Raw genomic sequence first — 22,566 nt, 5'->3', positions numbered from 1 at the left:
CCTCCAGATCAGGAGCTTCATGGAGAAGGAAGGGCACGCTGTCTGCCCACCTGTTCACGTGGAGGTGTTATTTTGCTCCAGAGGAGAGTGAAGCAAAACCCCAAGACTGGAGCCGGTCAGCAAAGGAAGGTAGAGGAGGAGGCAGCCAGGCTTTCTGGGAAGCAGGCACACATTCCCACATTCCCTTAGAACAGCAGGGCCCTTCCCAGAAATCAGCCTGCCCTGGGATGTCAAGTCAGCTCTGGTTCAGCGCAGGGATTGCCCTCCTTCTTGGCTGGCCGGAAGCCGTTTTAGGGAGAGTGTGTGGCCACTAGCTAAGTAAAGGGTTTTCTGGTGCAGCTTGGCCTGTGTGGAGAAGACCTCACCAAGGGATAGCCAGAGAGGTTGAAGAATCTATGGGTGAGGGGAGCCCACAGCCAGGCCCTTGTGCCCAGCAGGCCATGGTCATCCAGGGTTCAGGAACTGCAGGAGTCAGGACAAATGGGCCCTTGTGGTACGGGGGACTGTTTACTATGCCAGGGACACTGCGTGCCCAGAGCTGCCACCAGCCTGCAGCCCAGGGCTGGGAAGCCCTTTTCAGAAGGTCCTCCGGAATTTCCCTGGCCTGAAGAGGGCTCCAGACTCCAGCTGGCTGCTAGATGGCAGGGCTAGTGCCTGCTGCTCTCTTCCCACAGAACTTTCCCACCAAAGCAGTCCCCTAAACTGGGGGCTGGTGACACTGCTACCTGCTGGCTCTCTACAACCTTTAGACTTTGTTACTGCATTGGCGCTTTTCTCGAAAACAAAACTCAGATGCTCTGCATCCGTCTGTCCATATCTGGGAACTTAACAAGGGAACAGCAAAGGCTAGGCACCCCTCCTGCTGAGGCCTGCTAGAGGTCACCAAGCCCCCATGGAGTAAGAGAATGATTATGCCTGCAAGGCGCTAAGAGGAGCCCTTTCCAGCCACTGCAATGCTGGGTATCTGGGAATGACTATCAACAGATGAACAGATCGGAAAATGGACACTGGAGCAGCTAAGGGCAAAGGCTCACGTCCCCACCCCACAGCTAGGATGTGACCGTGTATTTTCCCTCTCCCCCTTCAGCACTGGCCCCCACACACAGACACTTGTCCTTCCACATAGGTACTGGCTCAGCCACTGGCAGGCCTGTCGTGTCTGGAGACACATACACCAGCGGACAACAATGACAAGGGCCCATAGTTACTCAAATGTGGGCCTGAGCGTCCAAAGGCGGGGAAAGGATCCTCAGTCACGCACGTGCACACAGAGCACACACTGATCCACATCTCTCAAAGCAGCCAAAGACACAGCTGCTCCATCTTGAAGGCCCAGAGGCCTGGGAGGCCAGCATCTTCCCCATAAAGAGAGTGTGACCTGGTAGCTCCCTCCCTCAGCCCCTACATCTGGTCTTTTGGGTCCAGCACCTGTTCCTGACAAGCCTGCTGAGAACAGTAGTGGAAGCAAGCACTCTGTGAAGGGATGTTCTGGCCCTGGCTGCTGGGAAGGAGATACTCTCAGAATTGCAAAGATTTTGAGAATGAGTCTTAGCCCCCTTCCCACCAGACACTACCTGCCCACACGCTCCCTCCAGCCTCCAGCTGCCACCTTTCTGGCCCTCAGGGCTTCATTCGAGCCAGGCAAACCACCTGGCTCTTAAAGTCTAACCTGCAGCGTGGATATTCCAAGGCTTGAAATTGGCTTGGGGGAGGCAGTGGATGATGGCAAGGTCACCTCAAATGGCTCAGACAACAGACTCAACTTTGCAGGGTCTGTCTGGGAAAATCTGTGGAGTCAATTCTGGGCCTGCAAGTGTCCCTGCCTGTTGCTTGCTCCAAGAGTAATCACTTCTGGAGAACCCTGCAGCCATCTGTCTACAGTGCTGAGTACACTACCTGTACCGTTGGAGGGCCTGCTTGTGTGGTGTGTGGTAGAGCTCTCTCTCTCTCTCTCTCTCTCTCTCTCTCTCTCTCTCTCTCTCTCTCTCTCTCTCTCTCACACACACACACACACACACACACACAGACACACACACACGCCACGTCTAAGCATGCAGGGAGGTCATAGAGGATCGGGGTTAAAGAGCCTGCTCAGGTCCAAGCCAGGATTTCCACCAACCTAACTTGATCCTCCCTTCTATCAGGTAACTCAGACCTGCTAGCACCCACCCCTCCTTGTGACAGGGGACAGGAGATGGTGCAGACAATCAAGGCATGGGTGGGAGGGGCAGGAATTCTTTTGAAATGGATCCAGTTCAGGTGGGAGCAGACCCAAGGTTTCAATACCCTTTCTTCTCCCCACCCCATCCCACCTCCCAGTCTGAACTTTACTGGGATGTCTCGCTCATCCCCAGTCTCCTGGGACAGGCCACCTAGGGCCAGGACAGCATCCCCAGAGAGGTGGAAGAGAAGGTGGGCTACACAGGCCATCTCTCCCCATCTCCTCTGGTAACAAAGGACTGCAGGTGGCACTCAAGAGAAAAATCTCTGCCCTCTCCAGGAGAGGACCCATTCCTCTCGCCCAGGAGTCTTTGTAAGAGGCAGGGCTACAGAGCCAAGCAGGCAGAGTTGTGAAGAAAGTACGGTGCCCAGGCAGAGGTGGGTTTGGGCTTCAGCCTCTGGTTTCTACACCCTCCATGCTGGGAAGGCATAAATAGGACAATCCTGGCCACTGTTTACCCCATTCTTGCCTCTCCCCTTGGGCAAACCAAATTCTTGCCTCTGTCCCTCATGTAAACACAGCAAGCGTGTCCAGCGTACAGCAGATGACATCACAGGAGCCTCCCAACTGTGGAAGTTGTACACACCCCTCTGGTCTAACAGATCCAAGAACAGGCTGCAGCCCAAGCTTATCAAGCAGGAGAATGGGCGAGTCTGGCTCCCTTCTGGGGCAGGGAGTCACCAACATCTCACTGCCGCACCCAGTCAGAAAGTCTGGAGGTCATATCCTCACATCCACCCTATTCTAAAGTTCACCCTACCCATCTAGCCCATCCTGCCTTCTCTGCTGTGCTGTCAGGCCACTCCAGGTGGTCAGAGGCCTCTTCTTTGACTGTGTCCTTGGGCAGCCTTCAAGCACAGGGTTGGGCTCCACAAGTGAACACACCACCTAAGGGAATGCACAGCCACACAGTCCCTTGCAGGGAAGGCGGGAGTAGGAATTCTCTTGCAGAAAGGAAAGGAGAAGAGGACACAGATGGATTCTGAAGGATGGTGGCACACATCTTTGAACCCAGCACTTGGGAGGCACATCTCTGTGAGTTCAAGGCCAGCCTGGTCTACATGGGCATATCTTTCTCAAAAAAACAGAAATGAAAAACAGACTGGCTTAGCAATCATGTCAGGATATCCAGGACTACGCCTCAAGCTGGGATTCAAGCCTGGGGTCCAGCTCCACAGTCAGTGTATCCAAAGCCTCACCTGAAGCCCTGAAATCTGCCAGCTTAGATGGACTCAGACAAGTAGAAGCCCTGGGCCCAACTTCTCACTTCCCATGTAAATCCCCACGTAACTCATGGGGTAGTGTTTATGTATAGAATGAACTCACAGGCAAAGGGGCTGATGAGCCACAGATGGAGAAACAGGTCAGGAAGGAAAAGTATGGTGGGGTCGCCCAGCTAGTTAGCTAGCTTAGAACCACAGTCTTGTATTACAGGGGCTCCTGTATGCCTGGCACTGACATTCCACCACTGCCCAGCTGTCACTCAGGTATCCAGGAAATGGCCTCTGTTGCTAGGGGATGGCCTGATGCTTGGCAGCTGCAGCTTGGGGTGATGAGAAGAGGGAGTGAACTGGGGTTTCCCTCAGGAAGGATCCAGGGGGCGAGGGCTGCTAGGTCCTGTGCAGAGGGTGTGGGTGGATCAACCATGAGAGGTACCCAAGCAAACTCAGAACTAAGGGCCACACATAGGCTGTGGGAAAGCCCCTAGCTGGGAGCCTTCCTGCAGGTATTTTGGGGGACTGCAGTTGCCAAGCAACTGTGCTAGGTTGCCATGGGAACTCTCTCTTCTTCTGGGGCTTGTCATTTTTTAGGGGGAATGCCACAATCCATCTCTATCTCCTCAGGCTGGCTTAGCTACCTGTAAGGGGACCTGGCGGCTACCCCAAACCCACCCCACCTACAAGGAAGCCACCTATCCAAACCGATGAGACTCCTCTGAGTTCATTGTTTATTTATTTTGAGACACGAACCTCACGACACACCTCAGGATGACCTTGAGCTCATAATCCTCCTGCCTCAGCTGGGGTTATAGGAAAGGATCACTGTGATCCTCTAAGACAGAGGATTCTTTTGAGGCTTGAACCCCAGCAAAACCCAGAAAGCAGAACTGAGGCTCTCATTAGCATTAGAGGAATGAAAAAACTGTTTAATTTGTTTACATCTCCATTCCTGCTAATCACCACCTCAGGGCCTTCCCGCCCAGCCAGGGCTCTGACCACTGCAAGCCCTGTGTAATTGAAAGGCAGTCTCGGCTCCAGCGGGCGCCTGGCCCCTCCCTGGCTTGTCTGCAAAGGAGTGTCACCTGGGGCTTGCCATTACCCAGCTAGGGGTTGTCCCCACACCCTGCCAACCCTCCCCCTCAGAGAGCTCTGAGCTGCTACAGTGCAGATTCAAGGGACCAACAGTGTATGCGGGTGTCAGGACTCCCCAGTACGCCCCCTGAAGAGCACAGTTCCTTCCTGGCATGGGATCCTCACCCGCCATACTTTTGGATGGCAGATTGGAGCTGAAACCAGGTACTGAGACCTCAGTCACACCGTCTCCCATCAGACCAGCTGCAGGCCCCATATACCTGCCCTGTGTTATAACTTGTTCAGCAACAAGCTGAGGCGCTCCCCACCTGAGACCACATGCACGCAGTTCTCCATTAACAACTGTGTTAACTACCTGGGTCAGTGGGCCACTTACTATGAGCTCAGGGCTGAGACTGGACCCAGTAGCATTCAAACAGGGGTGTGGCCAAAGAAAGGTGAAAGTGAGAAATGGCCTCCTCTCCAGACACTCTGTCCCACCTCACCAGTGTCGCCTGGAGCCCATTCCACATTGTCCTAACAACCTGCATACCAAGGGCATTTAAGAAGACCACAGTGTGACCTGCCCGGAGCACACCTCCTTGTGGGATAGTGAAATCGCTGAGGCAAGATCCCTTCCAGGCCGGGCGGTGGTGGCGCACGCCTTTAATCCCAGCACTCAGGAGGCAGAGGCAGGCGGATCTCTGTGAGTTCGAGACCAGCCTGGTCTACAAGGGCTAGCTCCAGGACAGTATCTAAAGCTTCAGAGAAACCCTATCTCGAAAAACTAAAAAAAAAAAAAAAAAAAAAAAAAAAAAAAAAAAAAAAAAAAAAAAAAAAAAAAAAGATCCCTTCCAGGCCTGTACTGCTTGGGCAGTCCATGGGTAGTCCTGAAGCCTTCCAGCCTGGCTCTTGTGACCTGTGGTAACTGGAGTTGTCTGGAAGCTGCAGCTAGGCCAGGGCAACTTGCTGGCGAAGAAGAGAAGCAAAGCGCTGGCCTGAAGGTGTGTGCATGTGTGTGTGGGTGGGTGTGAGGGGGGGCGGGGTGAGCTCAGGTGTCCTCCTTAACAGCTACGAGCTACCTGCTTAGTTTGATTCTGGTTTCCTTCAGTGTGTGTCATCAATGATGTGACTCCTGACCTTTTTACAGTTTGCTTTGGTCTCCTGGCAACCAGATGAGCCCTTTGTGGAAACTCAGTGCAGTGCAATGCAATGCAATACAATGCTGGACGGAAGTGGGGACACCAGAAGTCACAGTGCCACCTGCTGGTGCTACCACTGGCAGCCTCTAAGCCTCATGCCTCCAGCTGCTCCCCTAATACTTGAGGGAATCTGGCCTTTACTATGACCTCATCACAGGTTAAGTTTTGTCCTACCTAACGACCTTGATACAGTCAATGTGAGGTTAGACTGGCATGCACTAAGGTCAGGGCCCATCCTAACCCAATATCCTTACAGTAATGGCAACAACTAGACATAGACACACAGAGGCAGAGGGCTTTGGAGTGACACGTTTAGGAGGATCTAAAGCTAAGGCCAATAGCCATGCCAGAAGCTGACGAGAAAAGAAAGACACACTCCTGCAACCTTAGGAGAAGACTCAGTGGTGCGGATGCCTTGATTTTAAGCTTCTGGCCCCCAGAACCATGAGATCACGTTTCTGTTGTGCAGGGTCATCCAGTACATGGCATCTTGTTAGAGCAGCTGCAGGACACTAACACAACATACCAGCCAAGCCTGTCACCCTCCTTGTCACTGTCACGCCTACCCTCGGGACATCTCCCAGAAGACTGCTTTCTGCACTGCTCTTCTGTGGCACAAATAATAAAAACCCAGAGACAGATACTGGGGTTCAAGCTGAAGACCAGAGAAGCAAAACAGCCAAGCCACTAGAGAAGTCAACTCTACCAAGGCTGGGCGACTGCAGACAGAACTGAGCCTCTGTCCCTCCCATCTTATATTTCCCTTTAGTGCTGGGATTAAAAGTGGGAGCCACCACCACCTGAATCTTTTCTGTATTGATCTTGTGTAGTCCAGGGTGCCTGGAACTCACAGAGATCCATCTGCCTCTGTCTCCCAAATCCTGGGATTAAAGGTGTATGACACCACTGTCTGGCCTCTAGTGGCTTAGTTTTACCATCTGACCTTCAGGCAAGCTTTATTTATTAAAACAAATAAACTAAAACTATGCTCTTCCTGTCTTTGGTGTGGCCTGGCTTGCAAGAGGTACAAGCAAATGGGTGAATGGACCTCCACCTCTGCTACTTCACCAAGCTCAGACGTCCATAAAAGTCAGGAGCTGGGGAGATGGCTAAAAATCCAGGCCAGGACTGGATTTGGATCTCCAGGACACAGGCAAATGTCTGGTGGGCATGGCAACCTGTCTATAAATCTAGCCTCTAAAGGTGAGGCAGCCTCTCCAGAGCAAGCTAGCTAGCAAGACCAGTCACAGTAATGGAGACCTGCCTCAATGAAAACAACACCTACCATACACACGTGCCTACCCATGTGCAAACACGTGTCCAAGCTGGTGTACTGGCACACACTTTTAATCCTGGCAATCAGAAGGAGAATCTCTGAGTTTGAAGCCAGCCAGGGTCTACATAGTGAGTTCCAGGATAGCCAGGGCTATGTAGAGAGACCTTGTCTCAAAAACAAACAAAAAACCCCCATTAAAACCAAACAAATAAACAAACAAAATACATGCCTCCACATATATGCATAACACACATACATGAAAATGGAAAAAGAAAAAAAATCAAGTGACAGCAGTGGGGGGGGGCAATGGGCAACAGGGAAAGTAATGGTAGGCGAAAACGGGAGATTCCTGCTGCTCACAGCCACCCTGAATGCTGGGACAACCAGCCTCCGTGTCTCTATAGCCCTAGTCCTTGAAGCTCTAGATGTTTAAGGCCATGTGGGTCACCCTTGCGTTTTCCTGGGTAGCTGCTGTGCCTCTCAGGGCCAGTCTAGTCTCTCTGTGAGCACAACGGGGGCTCGTTCTGGCATCTACTTGACCGTATGTATGTAAGATGACACCCGTAACACTTGAGCGTTGATGTCATCTGTGACTAAAGCACAAACTTAAGAGGGAGAAGAATTATGGGTGGGGATGGGAAACGGCAAGGAATACAAACCCAGACAAGCCTGGTCCTGGGGCAGTGTTCTAAGGACAGTCTCATTTCCCCGTCTACACACTGGGTGGTTGGCAAGTAAGCAAAATAAGATAATGCCACGCTGGCATAAAGCTCCCAGAGGCCTGCATGTTAGTCTTCCGCTCTGCCTATGTATCGGTAGACCTCCAACACCTCCAGTCAACAAACACTGCAGCTACAAGGTCACCCACCACCAGTATTCTGTTGAGAAAACGACTGACTGCTGTCTCAGTGGCCTTCGCTTGTGCTTCCTCCTGATCCTCTGTCGTCCCTGCTCGACTCAGAGTCCTGATGTTATGGGCTGTCCTACAGAGGGCTCTCGTGATCACGTGGGACTGAGGTCTAAGGCCCTACTGCATCCTGCCAATCGCATTGGAAGGAGCTCTGACGTGGCTTTTCCCAGCTGAACCAGCCTAGGTGCAGTAACCCAAACCCAAATGAATTATTACCAAGGCCTGAGGGTGGTTAGCTGTGAGTTATGGACAGGCTGTTACACCCTGCAGGACAAGCAGAACCTCTGCTTCTCCTCCTGCATACTTAGGCGGTCCCAGAGGGCAGGGCCTATAGCCATCACTTTACGAGCCACACCCAGGAGCAAGGCAATCACTGGTTGGAGTTCAGGCGTGCAAGGCACTACTAAGTGAAAGGACAAGAGGAAGCTGGAGCCCTTACCCTCAGCTCACCCTGAGGATGCTAGTGATGGGGGAAACCTGGAAGACTGGGACAGACAACACCCCCAGAATGACTCTGGGAACTCAGTCCCCAGGTTCTAGTTACTCCATTGAGGACACAGACACTGCTGCCCCCCGGTGGCCAGTACCAGCACCACAGCCCCAGGCAAGAAACCCAGAAAACAAAACACAACCTTTTGTTTGCATGTTGTCAAGGTAGCAGGTCTCCCAGGCCCCAGCTGGGCAGAGAAACAGGACCTGTAGGTTCCAGGAGTTACCACAAAGACCTCAGAAGCCTCACTTCGCCCCCTCTTTCCCTCTGACGGCCTTGGGGCTCTGGCTTACTCAGGAGGCCTCCTCTTTGAATCTAGGCAATAACTTGACCCCAATTCCAAATAAGGACCACATACTCCAATGAGGGCGGTCTTGTCCCTGGACCCTAGAGGAATGGTCTAGATTTTTGCCGCCTTCTGCATTACTCCAGCCTTTAAGTCATCCAAACCCTCGGGCTGCTTGTTCTCTGTTCAGGAAGTCGGGGGGGGGGGCGGAGGAGGGAGGCATTTTCCTATAGCCTTTATGGGTAATGGGTCACTGAAGGAGAACCAAAGCCAACAGACACTCCACAAGCCCGTGGGATCTTGGAAGATTCACAAAAACCAAGCACCCCAATCTGCAAAGGAGGAAAGTGAGGTCTTCTCTGCAGGCCCCTCCACACTAGCGGTCTTCGCCCTGCCCTCCAGGCTGGTCTGAGGATGGCCTCTGTCAAGCAGACCCTGGGAATCCTAACATCATCGTCTGCCCATCAGCGCCTCCCGTACAATGGGCACCCCCAATGTTGCTAGGAGACTGGACGCTTCAGCCCTAAGACAGAGCTGCCTCCTGCCTCTTCGTTCTCCCATCTCACCACCTCTTCACTGTCCCGCCCTCCTCTGAAACCTAGGAAGTCTGTAGGATCTTTCTAGAGTGAGCAGAGGTGTGCGCTCGTGCCTGAGTGGGCTCCATATGGAGGGTTGGCCAGTGTTCCCCGGGACTTCAGGAGACTCTCATTCCCAAAGGAAACCCCACGCTAGGGTTGAGCCCTGACCGATGAGGCCGGAAGCCTTCCCTTCTCCGCTGGTCCCCGCCCACCTGGCGTGCTTCTTTCCAGACCTCAGTTTCCCGATTGTATTAAGACAGGTAGGACGCGGAACAGCATAAGTGCACACTCTGCATGGACGCGGCCCGGCTCGCTCTCCGGGTGTGTGCGGGCCTCGTCCACACCCACGGCTGCAGGGCCCCCAGCCGACTCACCTGGCAATCTACCATCATCCTCAGCCTCGGCAGCTCATCGCCAGCCCCAGGGCGCGGCCCAGGGCTCGCAGAGGCCGCTCGCCTCGGCCCGCGCGCAGCGCAGCGGGGCGTCCGGCTGCGGAGCTCATGGCGCGGCCTCCGGTCCCCGCCAGGCCCGGGGCTCCGCGGCCCTCGCCAATGCCGCTCCCATTGTCTGCGCCGCGCCTTTCCTCGCCAGGGTCCCGGCCGTTGAGGCCTCGCTGCTCGGTTCCGCCGGAGCTCCCGGGACTCGGGACGGGTGGGCGGGGAGAGCGCGGCCCCGCCCCGGTCCCGCCCAACCCGCCCGCAGGTGCGAGGGGCGGGCCACGGCGCGCGAGCTCGGGGACGCGCGAGCTCGGGAACGCGCTCGGCCTGCCTTCTCGCGGGGCGCACGGCACGCGAATGGACCAGGGCGCAGGGAGGTCGGCCAAGCGCGCACGCGGTGCCGGCAGGCGCGCGCACGTTACCCCGCCTCGCCGCGCGCGCGTACCGCGCGCCTTGTGCTCCGGAGAACTGGTCTGTCGCGTCCCTCAGCCCAGTAGTCTACGCAGTACTCCCCTCCTGGCAGGGTTTAGAATCACCGTCACGGGTGCTGAAGCTGGGTAGACTTGGAGAGCCTGGACACTTTGTCACGCAGGTACCCCCACGCCACCTGCAGGACTCAGCTCGGTGGGTGGCTGGTGTCAATAGACTCTGAGACTGGCCAGAAGATCAGGTCCTTCCCCGGACCTCTATCTCTCCTATCCCTTCCTTTCTACGTCCAGGTTTTCCTTCGCTTGTGTGAGGATTAGGAGGGAGCCTAAAAAAAAGAGCGCCTTGTATCTGGGGGTGAGCAGGTGTTGGGGTGTGGGGAGTCACTGCTACTAAGGAGCTGTTGGACACGCAGGATTAAGCCTTGTTTTAGAAATCGGAGAGATGGTTCAGCTGGTAAGAATGCTTGCTGCTCTTCCATGTTCACCCTTCCCCCCTCCCCCCCCCCCCCCCCCCCCCCGTTCAAAGAGCAATTCCTTGAAGGTAGAGCCTGCCCTCTTCCCAAAGCTCTGCTTCAGGACCACTCTGATGCCTGGCAACCTCAGGCAGATGCTTACCACCAAGGACCCAAAGGCAGAGGCTAGGGTCTATTACAGCTTCACTGTCTAGAAGCCCCAGGGGTTCTTCTGCTTGGCAGATCAATAACAAAGTATAGAAAAACAGGCTCAAGGGGGCTGGAGAGATGGCTCAGCGGTTAAGAGCACAGGCTGCTCTTCCAGAGGTCCTGAGTTCAATTCCCAGCAACCACATGATGGCTCCCAACCATCTATAACGAAATATGGTACCCTCTGCTGGCCTGCAGGCAGATATGCAGGCAGAACATTGTATGCATAATAAACTCACAAAAAAAAAAAAAAAGAAAGAAAAGAAAAACAGGCTCAAGATGGCCTCCACCTTTGCAGGGGATGGGTGGGTTATGGGGTGTCTGCATGACTTCAGAGTGTACCCCAACCCACCATGTTGCTTCCTTCCATGGAGAAGATACTGCTGCCTAGGGAAGTGTGTTATTAGGTCACCAAGCTCTCATCCAGTGTCTAATTTCATCTCTGCCTTGCCTCTATGGGCCTCTGAGGGTCCTCTGGGCCCAGGCTGTTAACATCCTCTGAACCTGGCCTATTTATCCCACCATCCTGAAGCCCCATACCCACCGGTGGCCTCCCACAGGCATAGTGGTCATGGATACAGAGGGGACCACAAGCACACCTCCTATATGTCCAGGGACTGAACAGACAATAAAGCTGATAAGCACCGCTGCTCTCTAGGTGTGGCACAGCTGTCCACAGGACCCCACCTCACCCAGGCTCCCAGAACTGGGATGAACAAGGTCTGTGGAAGCAGCCAGCTTTGGCTCAGTCTCCCGGAATAACCATTAACCACCCTCTCCCAACATGAACTGTTTGAAATTCAGTCCACTTGTGTCCCCCAGAACTATCCTGACTGGCAAAACAGTCCACTGTGCAGGGAAAACTCGATCAGGACCGAGATCACACCATCTTTATTGGAAGCCACCACAAACAGACATCTAGTCCCTGAGAGTGAGGGATAAAGGTGACCAGAAGTAACCTAAGCCTGGTCCGCTTCACAGCTAGCTCTGGGATCCGGAATGAAGAACACATGTGGCTGGGAGAACAGCACGGTACTCGGGATGAGGATATCACAGTGCAGATTCAAGGCAGCAGGCCGGGGCTCAGGGGAGGAGCACTTCCATTCAGCGTGCATGGCCCCAGTTTGATCCCCAAGACCGCAGATTAAAACAAAACTCAAAAGCAGCGTGTAATAAGTGAGGGCAGAAGCAGGCCACCAGGCACTTCGAATGGGGCTGAATGCCAGGGCCAGTCCTGGAAAGACACATCCATGCCTTGGGTAGATGTGAGGCCTGCCAGGCCCTATCTCCCTCTTGTTCAACCACTCGTGTTGGAACAATGTATGACTGTGGGTGCACAGCCCCTCACAGTTTACACTTCCTCTCCAGCTATCTTCCTGGTTGGACTCCCCTGGTAGACTGAGGTGGGCGGGGCTGGGCTTTGGGTGGGTCTCAGCTCCACTGTCAGCTCCTCAGCCAGTTGGTATCCTTTTCCACCGTGGAGAATCGGATCAGCTTCAGGCTCGGGGGCTGAGGCTTCCTGTCATCCCAGAGGTACTCCGGAGACAGCAATGTAGATGGCTTGTGCCAGATGAAACGGCGGTTCAGGTGGCTCTCCTCCTGCCAGGCTGCCATTATGCCGTTGGCTTTGTCCGCCAGGATGGCCATGTGGCAGCCCCTGGTAAACTCATACACCCGGGCAACTCGTCCCCCAAAGACTGCCCCACCATAATAGAAGTCCCCCTCACTGTCTGCCACAAAGGCAGCAGAAACTCGCCTGCGTTCGTAAGGGAATTGCTGGCGAGGTACAGCAAAGTAGCCTGGGTGAATGGCAGCCACTAGATCCCCCAAAGTCTCGGGACCCCATGGGTTACGGAAGACCATATCCACATCAAGACAGAAGAGGTAATCCACCTCTTTGTGAGCCCTCTCGGCAATGTGTTTGCTGATGGTCTCCATCCGGCGCATGGAGATCTCCTCCCACCGGGAGTGACCCTGGATGGGGATGATGCTGAGGAGGCGCCCAGGGCCCAGGAGGACTCTGGGAACGGCTGCAGGGTCATGGGTGAAGAGGTAGTAGTGTACTTGGTACCCACGCATAAAGAACTCTTCAGCTGACTCCAGGAAGGGTCGAATGAAGTAGGTGTACCTAGGGATGACAGTTCTGTCAACTGGGGATGATAGTGATGCTGTCCGCCACTGCCCGGGTCCCCAGTGCGTGCTAAAGTCTAGATTCTAGTTCTTCACCCCAAGAAGTTATTCAGGGCTTACCTTGGTGTCCTCATCTGTCAAACTCCCATACTCCTTGTCAAAGCTGAATACCCCTCATCGAAAAGCCCTGCTTCAGAGTTTTAGATTAAGATTTGTAATTATTAAAGTCTACACAAATTTTAAAATCTATACTGGGAGAGACTGCTGGCCCAAGTGGATGACAACCATTTGAGACAGATCCTTAACCATCCATATGTCTGTATGTGTGTGTGTGTGTGTTTATGCACACATGTGTACCAGAGGTCGAACATCTTCCTCAGTTGCTTGCCACCTTATTTTTTTGAGACGAGGTCTTAATGAATCTGGACCTCAGCAATCTGGCAAGGCTGGCCAGGCAGCAAGCCTCAGTGGTGTTCCTATCTGTATCCCTGGGGCTGGGACTATAGGCATGCGCTGTGGGGTCTGGCTTTCTTATGTGGGTTTTGGGAATAGAACACAGGTCGTGTTTGCATGAAAAGTCCTTTACCAACTGAGCTGTCCTCCCCAGTGTCTACTGTGCTTCTTTAAAATTAAAAAAAAAAATTTGTGTGCATGCATGCATGCCATGGTGTGCCTCTGGAGGTCAGAGAACAACTTTCAGGAGTCAATTCTCACCTTCCACCATGAATGGGTTCTGGGGATCAAACCTAGGTCATCGGGCTTAGAGATAAGGGCATTTACTAAATCCAAACTGCTCTGTTAGGTATTCCCGTGATCTTTGATCTTAGCATTAACAATCTGCTCAGAAACATGACCATTTTACATGCACAAATACTGAGCACCAGGAGGATGACAGTCACTGAAAAGCAAATGGAACACAATCCAGCGAAGGTGGACGACAGACTCTGGGGACATATAGCACAGTGGATGACATGGCTCCATCCTTAGGGGTCACCTGACCTCTGAGGTCCACTTGTCATCTGGCCAGTACTTTAAGTCCTAGGGCAGGTGGACTTAAAGGGAAGGCAAAGTAGGGACCAGGAGAGACAGGGAGGAAAAGTCTCCTTCCCATACTCCACTATTCCTCACCCAGGCTTCTCACGCCTCCCTCCCTATGGCAGGTGAGGCCCTACATCAGAGAAAGCTCCCCCATGCCGGGCAGTAGTGGCGCACATCTTTAATCCCAACACTCGGGAGGCAGAAGCAGGTGGATCTCTGTGAGTTCGAGGCCAACCTGGTCTACAAGAGTGAGTTCCAGGACAGGCTCCAAAGCTACAGAGAAACCCCGTCTTGAAAAAAAAAAAAAGAAAGAAAGAAAGCTCCCCCACATCATTGCCCAGCACTCGGCCAGACTGGCCTCTCTAGACCACAAACCCCAGTGGCTCAAGGAGACGCAGCCCCACCTCTGCCTAACCCACTACTCACTTCCCCACGGCGAACACGGTGACTCCAATGGTCAGGTTCAATGGCTGGTACATATTCTGCAGAAGCTCTGGGTCGAAGGTTCCCTCGGAGATGATAGGTGCCAACCAGGGGGTAAGCGTCAGCAGCTCTGTGGGTCTGGCATGGGGGAGGCTCAGGCCATGGAAGCCTTCCTGTTCAGAAGCCTGGGTAGCTCGTGGCCCAGTTACTGGGTCTCAGTTTCCCCATGTGAAAGTGGGGATAATAAAACAGTTATCTCCTGCTAGGGCCGGGAAGTCTAGGAGTTGGCACGGACACTGTGTCTAAAGCAGTGGTTCTCAACCATGAATCATGACCCCTTTGGGGTTGGGGGCTGCATATTGGATATTTATATTACAATCTTTAACAGTAGCAAAATTACAGTTATGAAGTAGCAACAAAATAATTTTATGGTTGGAGGTCACCACAACACAAGGAACTGTAGTAAAGGGTCTCAGCGATAGGAAGGTTGAGAACTATTATTCTAGAGCACTCCCACCGCAGACCAGGGGGTGCCCATAGGGTGACAGCCTAAGCCACTGGGGACAAGCCCGTATCCAAGGTATATGCCACGGTACCCCTGTCTACTGCTCCAATCTCCTATAAAGTAGGTAATGTTATGATCTCCACAAAAGGTAAAGCTCAGAGTAGATAGCCAACTGCCTAGGGTCACACAGCTAGTGGCAGGTGGAACTCAGCTCCCTGACGCTCTGGCGCCCAGGTCCCCTTTACTATCGGTACCACCACCATCCTATGGCCTCATTGGCTCTCTCTGGCTCCCCTCCCTGCCGCTACCAGGCCATTCCCTGACACCTACCTGTGTTCTAGCAGCTTAGGCTGAGGGTACTGGAACCTGTAATCAGGAAGGGTCAGTGTGAGGAAGGGAAGGCAGTCCCCGCTCCTGGGGCCAGAATCTAGGGAGAAACGGTAGACTTACTGTGTCACGGGCTGGAACAACTTCTCCTGCCTAAACTGCAGCTTCATGTTGCTGGTGACAAAGACAGAGTGGCATTTGTTCAGGACATTTTAATATACGCTTAAACATGAAGGTTAAGAGAAAGAGAGGCACTTGGGGAAAAGGAAAACACCTGAGATGATGCATGTGGGCTTGAGGGAGGGTTCCCTTACCTTTTCCTTGAGACAAGGTCTCTTGCTGACTTGGAACCTGCCTAATAGGTTAGGCTGGCTAGCAGCTGCCCTAGCAATCTACCTGGCTCCACCTCCTCTGCATGGGGACTGTAAGGGAGTCCACACCATCATACCCACTGTTTTCAAAGGCACTGGAGACTGAACTTGCAAGGAAAGTGCTTTACTGACTGAGCCCTCTCACGGGTCCTACGTCAATCATTCCCAAGTGCACAGCTCACTGGCATCGTTGCACAATCATCACTAATACCTGTGCCAATAAATAACTTTCTTTCTCTCTCTCTCTCTCTCTCTCTCTCTCTCTCTCTCTCTTTCTTTCTTTCCTTTCTCTCTCTCCCTCCCTCCCTCTCTCCCTCCCTCCCTCCCTTTCCTTTTTTTTTCAAAACAGGGTTTCTCTGTAGTTTTAGAACCTGTCCTGGAACTCCCTCTGTAAACCAGGCTGGCCTTGGACTCACAAAGATCCTCCTGCCTCTGCCTCCCAAGTGGTGGGATTAAAGGCGTGCACCACCACTACCCGGCAAGGATGTTTTCTTTGTCAGTCTAAAATCAGGTCCAGCAAACAGTGGCTACCTGTGGGCCTGCCTTGTTCCTGCCTCTATGAATTTGGTACCTCCTCTTGAAGTAAAATAAGGTAGAAAAGGCCAATTATTAGATGCAGATTTAGGGATGTAGGGATTTAGTTGAAGCACTGTTTATACTGCTTATTTGCCGAGCATGACCTCACTCTCTACCTGGATAGCTACCTGAAAGAAACGAGATGACCTGGAGAAATAACTAGAACGAGTCATTGCCCTTAACCACCTGCTGACTGCCACATATGCTTCTGCAAAATCTTGCTTGCTTGCCCGCCCGGCCTTACAGTTTTAGAGTATAAAAGGAGACTACACACTGGGTCTGGGATGGAAGCCTTTCGGGAGCTGTGCTGGCTTTGGTCCCCTGGGGGGCATATCTTCTCCTTTCCACTCTTGCTAGTGTCAGAATGCTTAGTCCAGAAAGATTCTCACGACAGTCTTGAGGGAACTTGCTCAGTATCTGTCCCTTCACGATTTGCCTGAGCTCTTTGCTTGCCACTCTCTAAACTCTGTTTACCGTGTCCCTGTTCAGAAAATAAAGGCGTTCCGAATCAGGAAGAGGATGCCACACCAGGACCAGCATTCTGTGCAGCCCGACAGTGATTTCATTTTTCCCACAAGTCCAGACGTGCTCTAGCTCCACTGGGAATGACACACAAGAATATAGAAGCAGAAACTGGGAGTGTAGTTCAGGGGAAGATAGCCTGTCTACCGCACAGGAGGCCAAGGGGTTGGCCTTTAGCCTCGCACACACTCATCAAAAAGGAACTTCATATTTTTAATAAAATAAAAGATGAGCCTGGCACGGAAGCACAGGCCTGTGATCTCAGCATTCAGGATGAAGGCAGGAAAATCAGGAGCTCAGAGTCATCCTCAGATGTACAGGGTTCAGGGCCAATGTGCTTAGGTTTTTAGTTAATTTGACACAACCTGGGTCGTCTTGGAACAGGGAACTTGAGTTGAGAGAATGCCTCGATCAGAGTGGTCTGTGGGGGCTTCTTCCTGATTAATGACTGATTTATCACTGGGCAGATGGCTGTGGATGGTCTAAGAAAATAGGCTGAGCAGTGGTGGCGCACGCCTTTAAATCCAGCACTCAGGAGGCAGAGTCAGGTGGATCTCTAAATTGAAGGTCAGCCTAGTCTAGAGAGCGAGTTCTAGGACAGCCAGGGCTACATAGAGAAAGCCTGTCTCAAAAACAACAACAACAAAAAGAATGAAAAGAAAAAAAGAAATAGAAATTAAGAAAGAAAGAAAGAAAGAAAGAAAGAAAGAAAGAAAGAGAAAGGAAGAAAGAAAGAAGAAAAAGCAAGCAAGCAAGCAAGCAAGCAGGCTGAGCAAGCCCTGAAGAACAAGTCAGTAAACAAGTTTCCTCCATGGCCTCTGTTTCAATTTCTAACTCCAAGTTCCTGCCTTTCCTTTCCTGATGGACTATGATGGGGACATGTAAGTCGACAAACCATTTCCTCCCCAAGCTAATTTTGGTCATGATGTTTTGTTTTTAATTTTTTTTTTAAGACAGGATTTCTCTATGTGACAGCTCTGACTGTCCTGGAACTTGCTTTGTAGACCAGACTGGCCTCGAACTCACAGAGATCTACTTGCCTCTACCTTCCAAATGCTAGGATTAAAGGTGTGTGCCACCACCACGGCTGGTCATGATGTTTTATTACAGGAATAGATAGAAACCTAAGTAGGACACTATGGTAGTTTGATAAGAACTTTCCCTATTTGGGTTATGTAAGTATGGCCTTGTTGGAGTAAGTATGTCAGTGGGGGTAGGTTTGAGGTTCCAAAATCCCATGCCAGGCCCAGTCTCTCTTTCTGCAGATTGTATGTAGATGTCTACTTGCGTTCTGCCAAGCTCCCCACCATGATGATAATGGACTAACTTATGAAATTGTAAACAAGCCCCCCGGTTCATACTTTCTTTTATAAGGGTTGTCTTGGTCATGGTGTCTCTTCATAGCAACAAAAGAGTGACTAATACAGACACTCTAGCCACATAAGACCCTGTATAGGAACTGGAGAGAGGGCTGTTTTTCCAGAGGACCTGGTTCAGGTCCCAGTATATACAGTAGATACATGGTGGTTCACATCCACCTGCAACTCCAGTCTCAGGGGATCTGACATTCTTTTCTGGCCTCTGAGGGCACCAAGTACATGGTGCATAAATATACATGTAGGCAGAACACCCATACACATTAAAAATAATAAAAGTTGGGCAGTGGTGGCACATTCCTTTAATCCCAGCACTCAGGAGGCAGAGGCAGGTGGATCTCTGTGAGTTTGAGGCCAGGATGGTCTACAGAGTGGGTTCCAGGACAGCTAGGACTACACAGAGAAACCCTGTCTCAAAAACCAAACCAAACCAAAAATAAATAAATATAATTTTAATAATAAAAGCCAGGTTTGGTAGTACATACCTTTAACCCAAGCACTCAGGAGGCCAGATCTCTGTAAATTTAAGGTTAGCCTGACTGACTTAGAGAGTTCTAGGACAGGTAGGGATTAAGACAAAAAGACCAAAAAAATATACACAGAGATACATTCTGTCTCTCACCCTGTGCTGCCCTGGGACTCTGCCAGCAAGATAGTCACCAACAAATTCAGCACATGTAGCTCCTTGACTTTGGGCCAGAACTGTGGTATCCTGTTATAAACATCCGAATAAGGACTAAAATACTACTATATTTTGTTTTTGATAAAATGTGTTATGCCAGCTGGTGGTGCACATCTTTAATCCCAGCACTCAGGAGGCAGAGGCAGGTGGATCTTTGAGTTCAAGGCCAGCCTGGTCTTCAGAGCAAGTACCAAGACACCCAGGGCTACACACACACACACACACACACACACACAAAGCCTCATCTCAAAAACAAACAAACAAACAAACCAGTGAATAAATAATAATAGCCTATAGTCCAGATGCTTAATCTTTCTTTAGCTGTTATAAAACACAAAAGTTCACGAAGTCCATCTTTTCACTTTTAGCTGTCAAATACGTTCACCATGTGTGGAAGGCTTTAGCCCAATGGTACTAGGTTTCCTGCATCCACACAAATGAAGCAAGCGGTTCCTTCCTAACAGGGCTGTTTACTGACCACCTTTCTATGCACCAGGACACTAGGCTACTCATACGCAGAAGCCAGGAAAGGCATCTCTACCATCCCATCTAACAGGCACAGCAAGCAAGAAGCAAGACCCACAGCTGTGCAAGCACTGAGGGCAGAAGGAGGCTCGAAGGCTGAACTCTCAGATGATGTCATCCTAAAAGCTTTCCTGTTTCTCCAAATAGACTCAGCTCACACTGCCCCCCAAATCCTCTAGCCCCATACTTACGAGTCTCGGCAGGGGAGGTAAAAAGGCACGTAGGAGACTGGCAGCCAGTCCCTGGCAAATTCCCTAGAAAGAAAAGTACCCATCAATGGTGCTCTGCCTCAGGGGCTGATTTGGTGCATTTTATCAGGAGTAAAGGCCTCCAGTGGTGCGTTTGGGAGGAAACCCTGTCACTCTGTGTTGGCAGCAGAGGACACCTGTATCTGGCACAGGGCCTAGTGTGTAGCTGTTTGTCCCTATGGCTATTCACTCATGGCTAATGTCCTTGACACCAGGTCCCACACACAAATAGGAGACATGTAGTGCCAGTAGCGCCCCACAAGACCAACAGGGGTTCCTTATCAACATCATTTGAAGGACAGTCTAGGCAGAAAAGGTGTAAAGTTAAAGGAAGGCTAGGAAGTCAAATCAAGGCAAAACATAGAACCCAATAATACTAGGTAGTCTGACTGGGGCTGGAGGATACTGACTCTCGAGAGGTTGATGGGACCTGGAAAACTGTATGAGTATTCAAGGTTTAGGGGTGACATGCAGAGGGAGGGAGTAGACTCCAAACCGGAACTCACCACAGGAGCCAGAGACTTGTGCTAGCCAGCAGGCAGAATGCCAGGCCCAGAGCCAGTCTTTGGCGGGCCATCACTGGGTGCTGTACAGAAGCCAGGCACCTTTAGCGACCCCAAGGACCTTGGCCAATCAGGCACTTCCCTCCCAGGTCTGTCAGGCTCGGAACCTGCCTCTCTTGAGCTCCCAACTCCTGTAAAGAATGGCTCCAGTTAGATTCCTCCATCAGCTGACCTCGGGCTCACTAAGGAACCAGTCTCAGTACTCAGTGGCAGCTAGGATGTCTCCTCCAGACAGTGAGTGGTCTGTCCGTAGGCTGACTCATCATCAGCAAAAGTAAGTAAAGGGCCACCTAGGATCAGATTGGGTCAGCATCCTCAGTGACTTTAGTTCTTGGAATTTTTCCTAAAACAATTCCCAGCCACTGGGCAGTGGTGGCGCACGCCTTTAATCCCAAAACTCAGAAGGCAGAGGCAGGCGGATCTCTGTGAGTTCCAGGCCAGCCTGGTCTACAGAGCGAGTTCCAGGACTGGCTCCAAAGACGGAGAAACCCCGTCTCAAAAAACAAACAATTCCTGGTCACCTGGGAGAGGCGAGGCCTGGGTTCTGTAGGATACAGCAGAAAGCACTTCTGCATTTTCCACTCAAAGATCTGGTGCCTGGTGTTTCTTCACCGCCAAAGGGTTAGCGGAAGACGATGATGCTACAGGCCACTGAGTGTGGTGGACCGGAAATTGGAGAAAGTTCCCAGATCTCGGGTCCTAGGGGGCTAGGGTTCCGCGCGCTCTATTTTTCCTACAAACCCGTTCCCTCCCTCGCCCTCTGGGACTTTAGTTTTCCTACCAAGCTCTCCACTTCCCGCCACACTAGCCTGGGGCTCAAGCTGGACAGAACTGCTTCGCAGACCTCAGTCCAGGAGCCAGGAGCAAACCCTGCCGGTCCAAGGCGGATTCAATTCCAGGAGGCTGGGACTGAGATGCGCACCTGCACTTTGGCCCACTTGGACTGGCTCCTGGACCTCCTCCTCGGCCGCTGCGATGGGTGCGGTGCGAGGACCGGGTGGGGCAGAGTAGGGCTCAGTGAGACTGTCCCTGGAGGTACAGAATCACTCCCTTTGGGCTGACCGGCGTTAGGACGGAGAAAGGAACGCGTCCCAACCCGGAAAAGAGAAACTGCGCGACTCCCCGGAGCTCACTGTTTCCCTACAAGGGGCGGAGCCGGGTAAAGCTGGTCTCTGGGGCGGAGCAAAGCCCAAGACCCACCCACTCACGCCCCCCACCCTCCATGCTCTCCTTCGGCCTGGTGAACCACACTCGAGCCCCGCCCACAGGCCTCAGTCCTACGCTTCCTGTAAGAGGAGAGTGCTTAAACCACGCAGTGTCTTCTCTAGCCTTCTAAATCCCTTCCTGCTCATTCATAGGCAGGGATCGCAGGTCCTGGTACACAGGGCGGCGTGTAGGCAGAGAAGTGAGAAACGATTTTGGAGAGAAACTTCCTTCCAGGTAGTCAAGGAAAAGGAGAACCAGGAGCACTGAACCTGACCTCGGCTCTCAGACTCTCCCGGAGGCCCTGTCTCGTCCTCAGTCCAGTCGTGTGGCCATGTTTCCTTCTTCGACCTATCGGTTCCAGGAAAGGCCGCCCTTGTCCTCCACAGGATCCCAGGAGGGACCCACTGACACGTCTGAACAAGTATCGGCCAAACACGATGGATGCAGAGGACTCTGCTAGGAGAGAGGACAGAAGGGGAGAAACCATGCGCAGGAAAAACAGATTCGAAAGAGATTATGGATTTGCTCAGGCTCATAAAGCAGCTTGTAGCGCTGGCTCTGTGCCACAGCCCTCCAGCTCAGAGAAGTTAGTGAGCAGCGAGATGAGAGTCTTAATAGTTCAATGGGTAAGGCTAGGGATGGTGGTCGTGTGAGTTTGACCCGGGAGGGAGACACTACCAGGGTTCTCCAAAGCTGTCAGGTAGGGTGTTATTTAGTAGTTGATATGCAGAGGTTAAGGTCTGAAACAGAGATGGAGTGGCCATGAGGACAGAGGTAGGATCAGTGCCGTCCAAGATGCGAGACGTTAGGGAGGTAAGAACCTTTGACTGTTGGACCACTTCTCCTACCGTGTCTATAACTAGAGGTTGAGAGAGTGGAGTGCTGTACCCTCTGTATTTTGATCGTGCCTGATGGGCAGCCGTGACAAATCCTATAGTAAAGTGCACTAGTGACTCCTGCCTCCCATCTGGGGTGCCGGGAGTCCTTAATTAGGATATAAGAGATACCCCATTTTGCATAAAAGATAGAAGGCCTACCTGAATATGCAGCATGTCTCCTACAAGATTAGTAAGGGCAGCCTCCATAAGTCTCTGGCCAATGCGGACAGTAATTTCTTGTTCGAGCATAGAGAAAGCAAGCGCAGGGGGTAGGTGCTTTAGAAGTCCATTGAGGCGTCACAGGGACAAGTATCTCATCTCCTTCTGGCAACCTGCTGGTGAGCAGCCTTTAGACCTACCACAGCGGTGGTCTGGCTGAACCACTGAGTGATATAGGCTTCCTGAACCATTGAAA

General features: G+C 52.1%; 2 protein-coding genes across 5 annotated transcripts in view; both read right to left on the bottom strand.

Annotated features, from left to right (window-relative positions):
- Positions 1 to 9,818, bottom strand: part of Ralgds (ral guanine nucleotide dissociation stimulator) — a 43,186-nt gene extending 33,368 nt beyond the window's left edge. Inside the window, exon 1 of the mRNA XM_042055471.1 lies at positions 9,629 to 9,818. Within this exon, the coding sequence (XP_041911405.1) occupies positions 9,629 to 9,646 (18 nt within the window). The 5' untranslated portion in view covers positions 9,647 to 9,818. The remainder of the gene's footprint in view (positions 1 to 9,628) is intronic.
- A 1,831-nt stretch (positions 9,819 to 11,649) lies between these two features.
- Gbgt1 (globoside alpha-1,3-N-acetylgalactosaminyltransferase 1 (FORS blood group)) lies at positions 11,650 to 21,201 on the bottom strand. Of its 4 annotated transcripts, none has more exons than XM_038338166.1 (7): positions 20,990 to 21,201; positions 20,011 to 20,198; positions 19,448 to 19,510; positions 15,328 to 15,378; positions 15,208 to 15,243; positions 14,376 to 14,510; positions 11,650 to 12,909 (listed from the first exon to the last, which is right to left on the bottom strand). In XM_038338166.1, exons 2-7 carry the CDS (start codon positions 20,079 to 20,081, stop codon positions 12,225 to 12,227), a joined length of 1,041 nt encoding a protein of 346 aa, XP_038194094.1. In that variant the 5' UTR covers positions 20,082 to 20,198; positions 20,990 to 21,201; the 3' UTR covers positions 11,650 to 12,224. The 4 variants fall into 4 exon arrangements, with proteins under 4 accessions (XP_038194094.1, XP_038194095.1, XP_038194096.1 ...); XM_038338167.1 differs by lacking the exon at positions 20,990 to 21,201 and adding an exon at positions 20,849 to 20,941; XM_038338168.1 differs by lacking the exon at positions 20,990 to 21,201 and adding an exon at positions 20,589 to 20,675.
- Between the last annotated feature and the right edge of the window lie 1,365 nt (positions 21,202 to 22,566).

Source organism: Arvicola amphibius, chromosome 7, assembly GCF_903992535.2.
Source record: "Arvicola amphibius chromosome 7, mArvAmp1.2, whole genome shotgun sequence".
Classification (NCBI taxonomy): Eukaryota; Metazoa; Chordata; class Mammalia; order Rodentia; family Cricetidae; genus Arvicola; species Arvicola amphibius.
The sequence above is the reverse complement of the archived record's forward strand: the minus strand, read 5'-3'. Positions and strand labels throughout refer to the sequence as shown.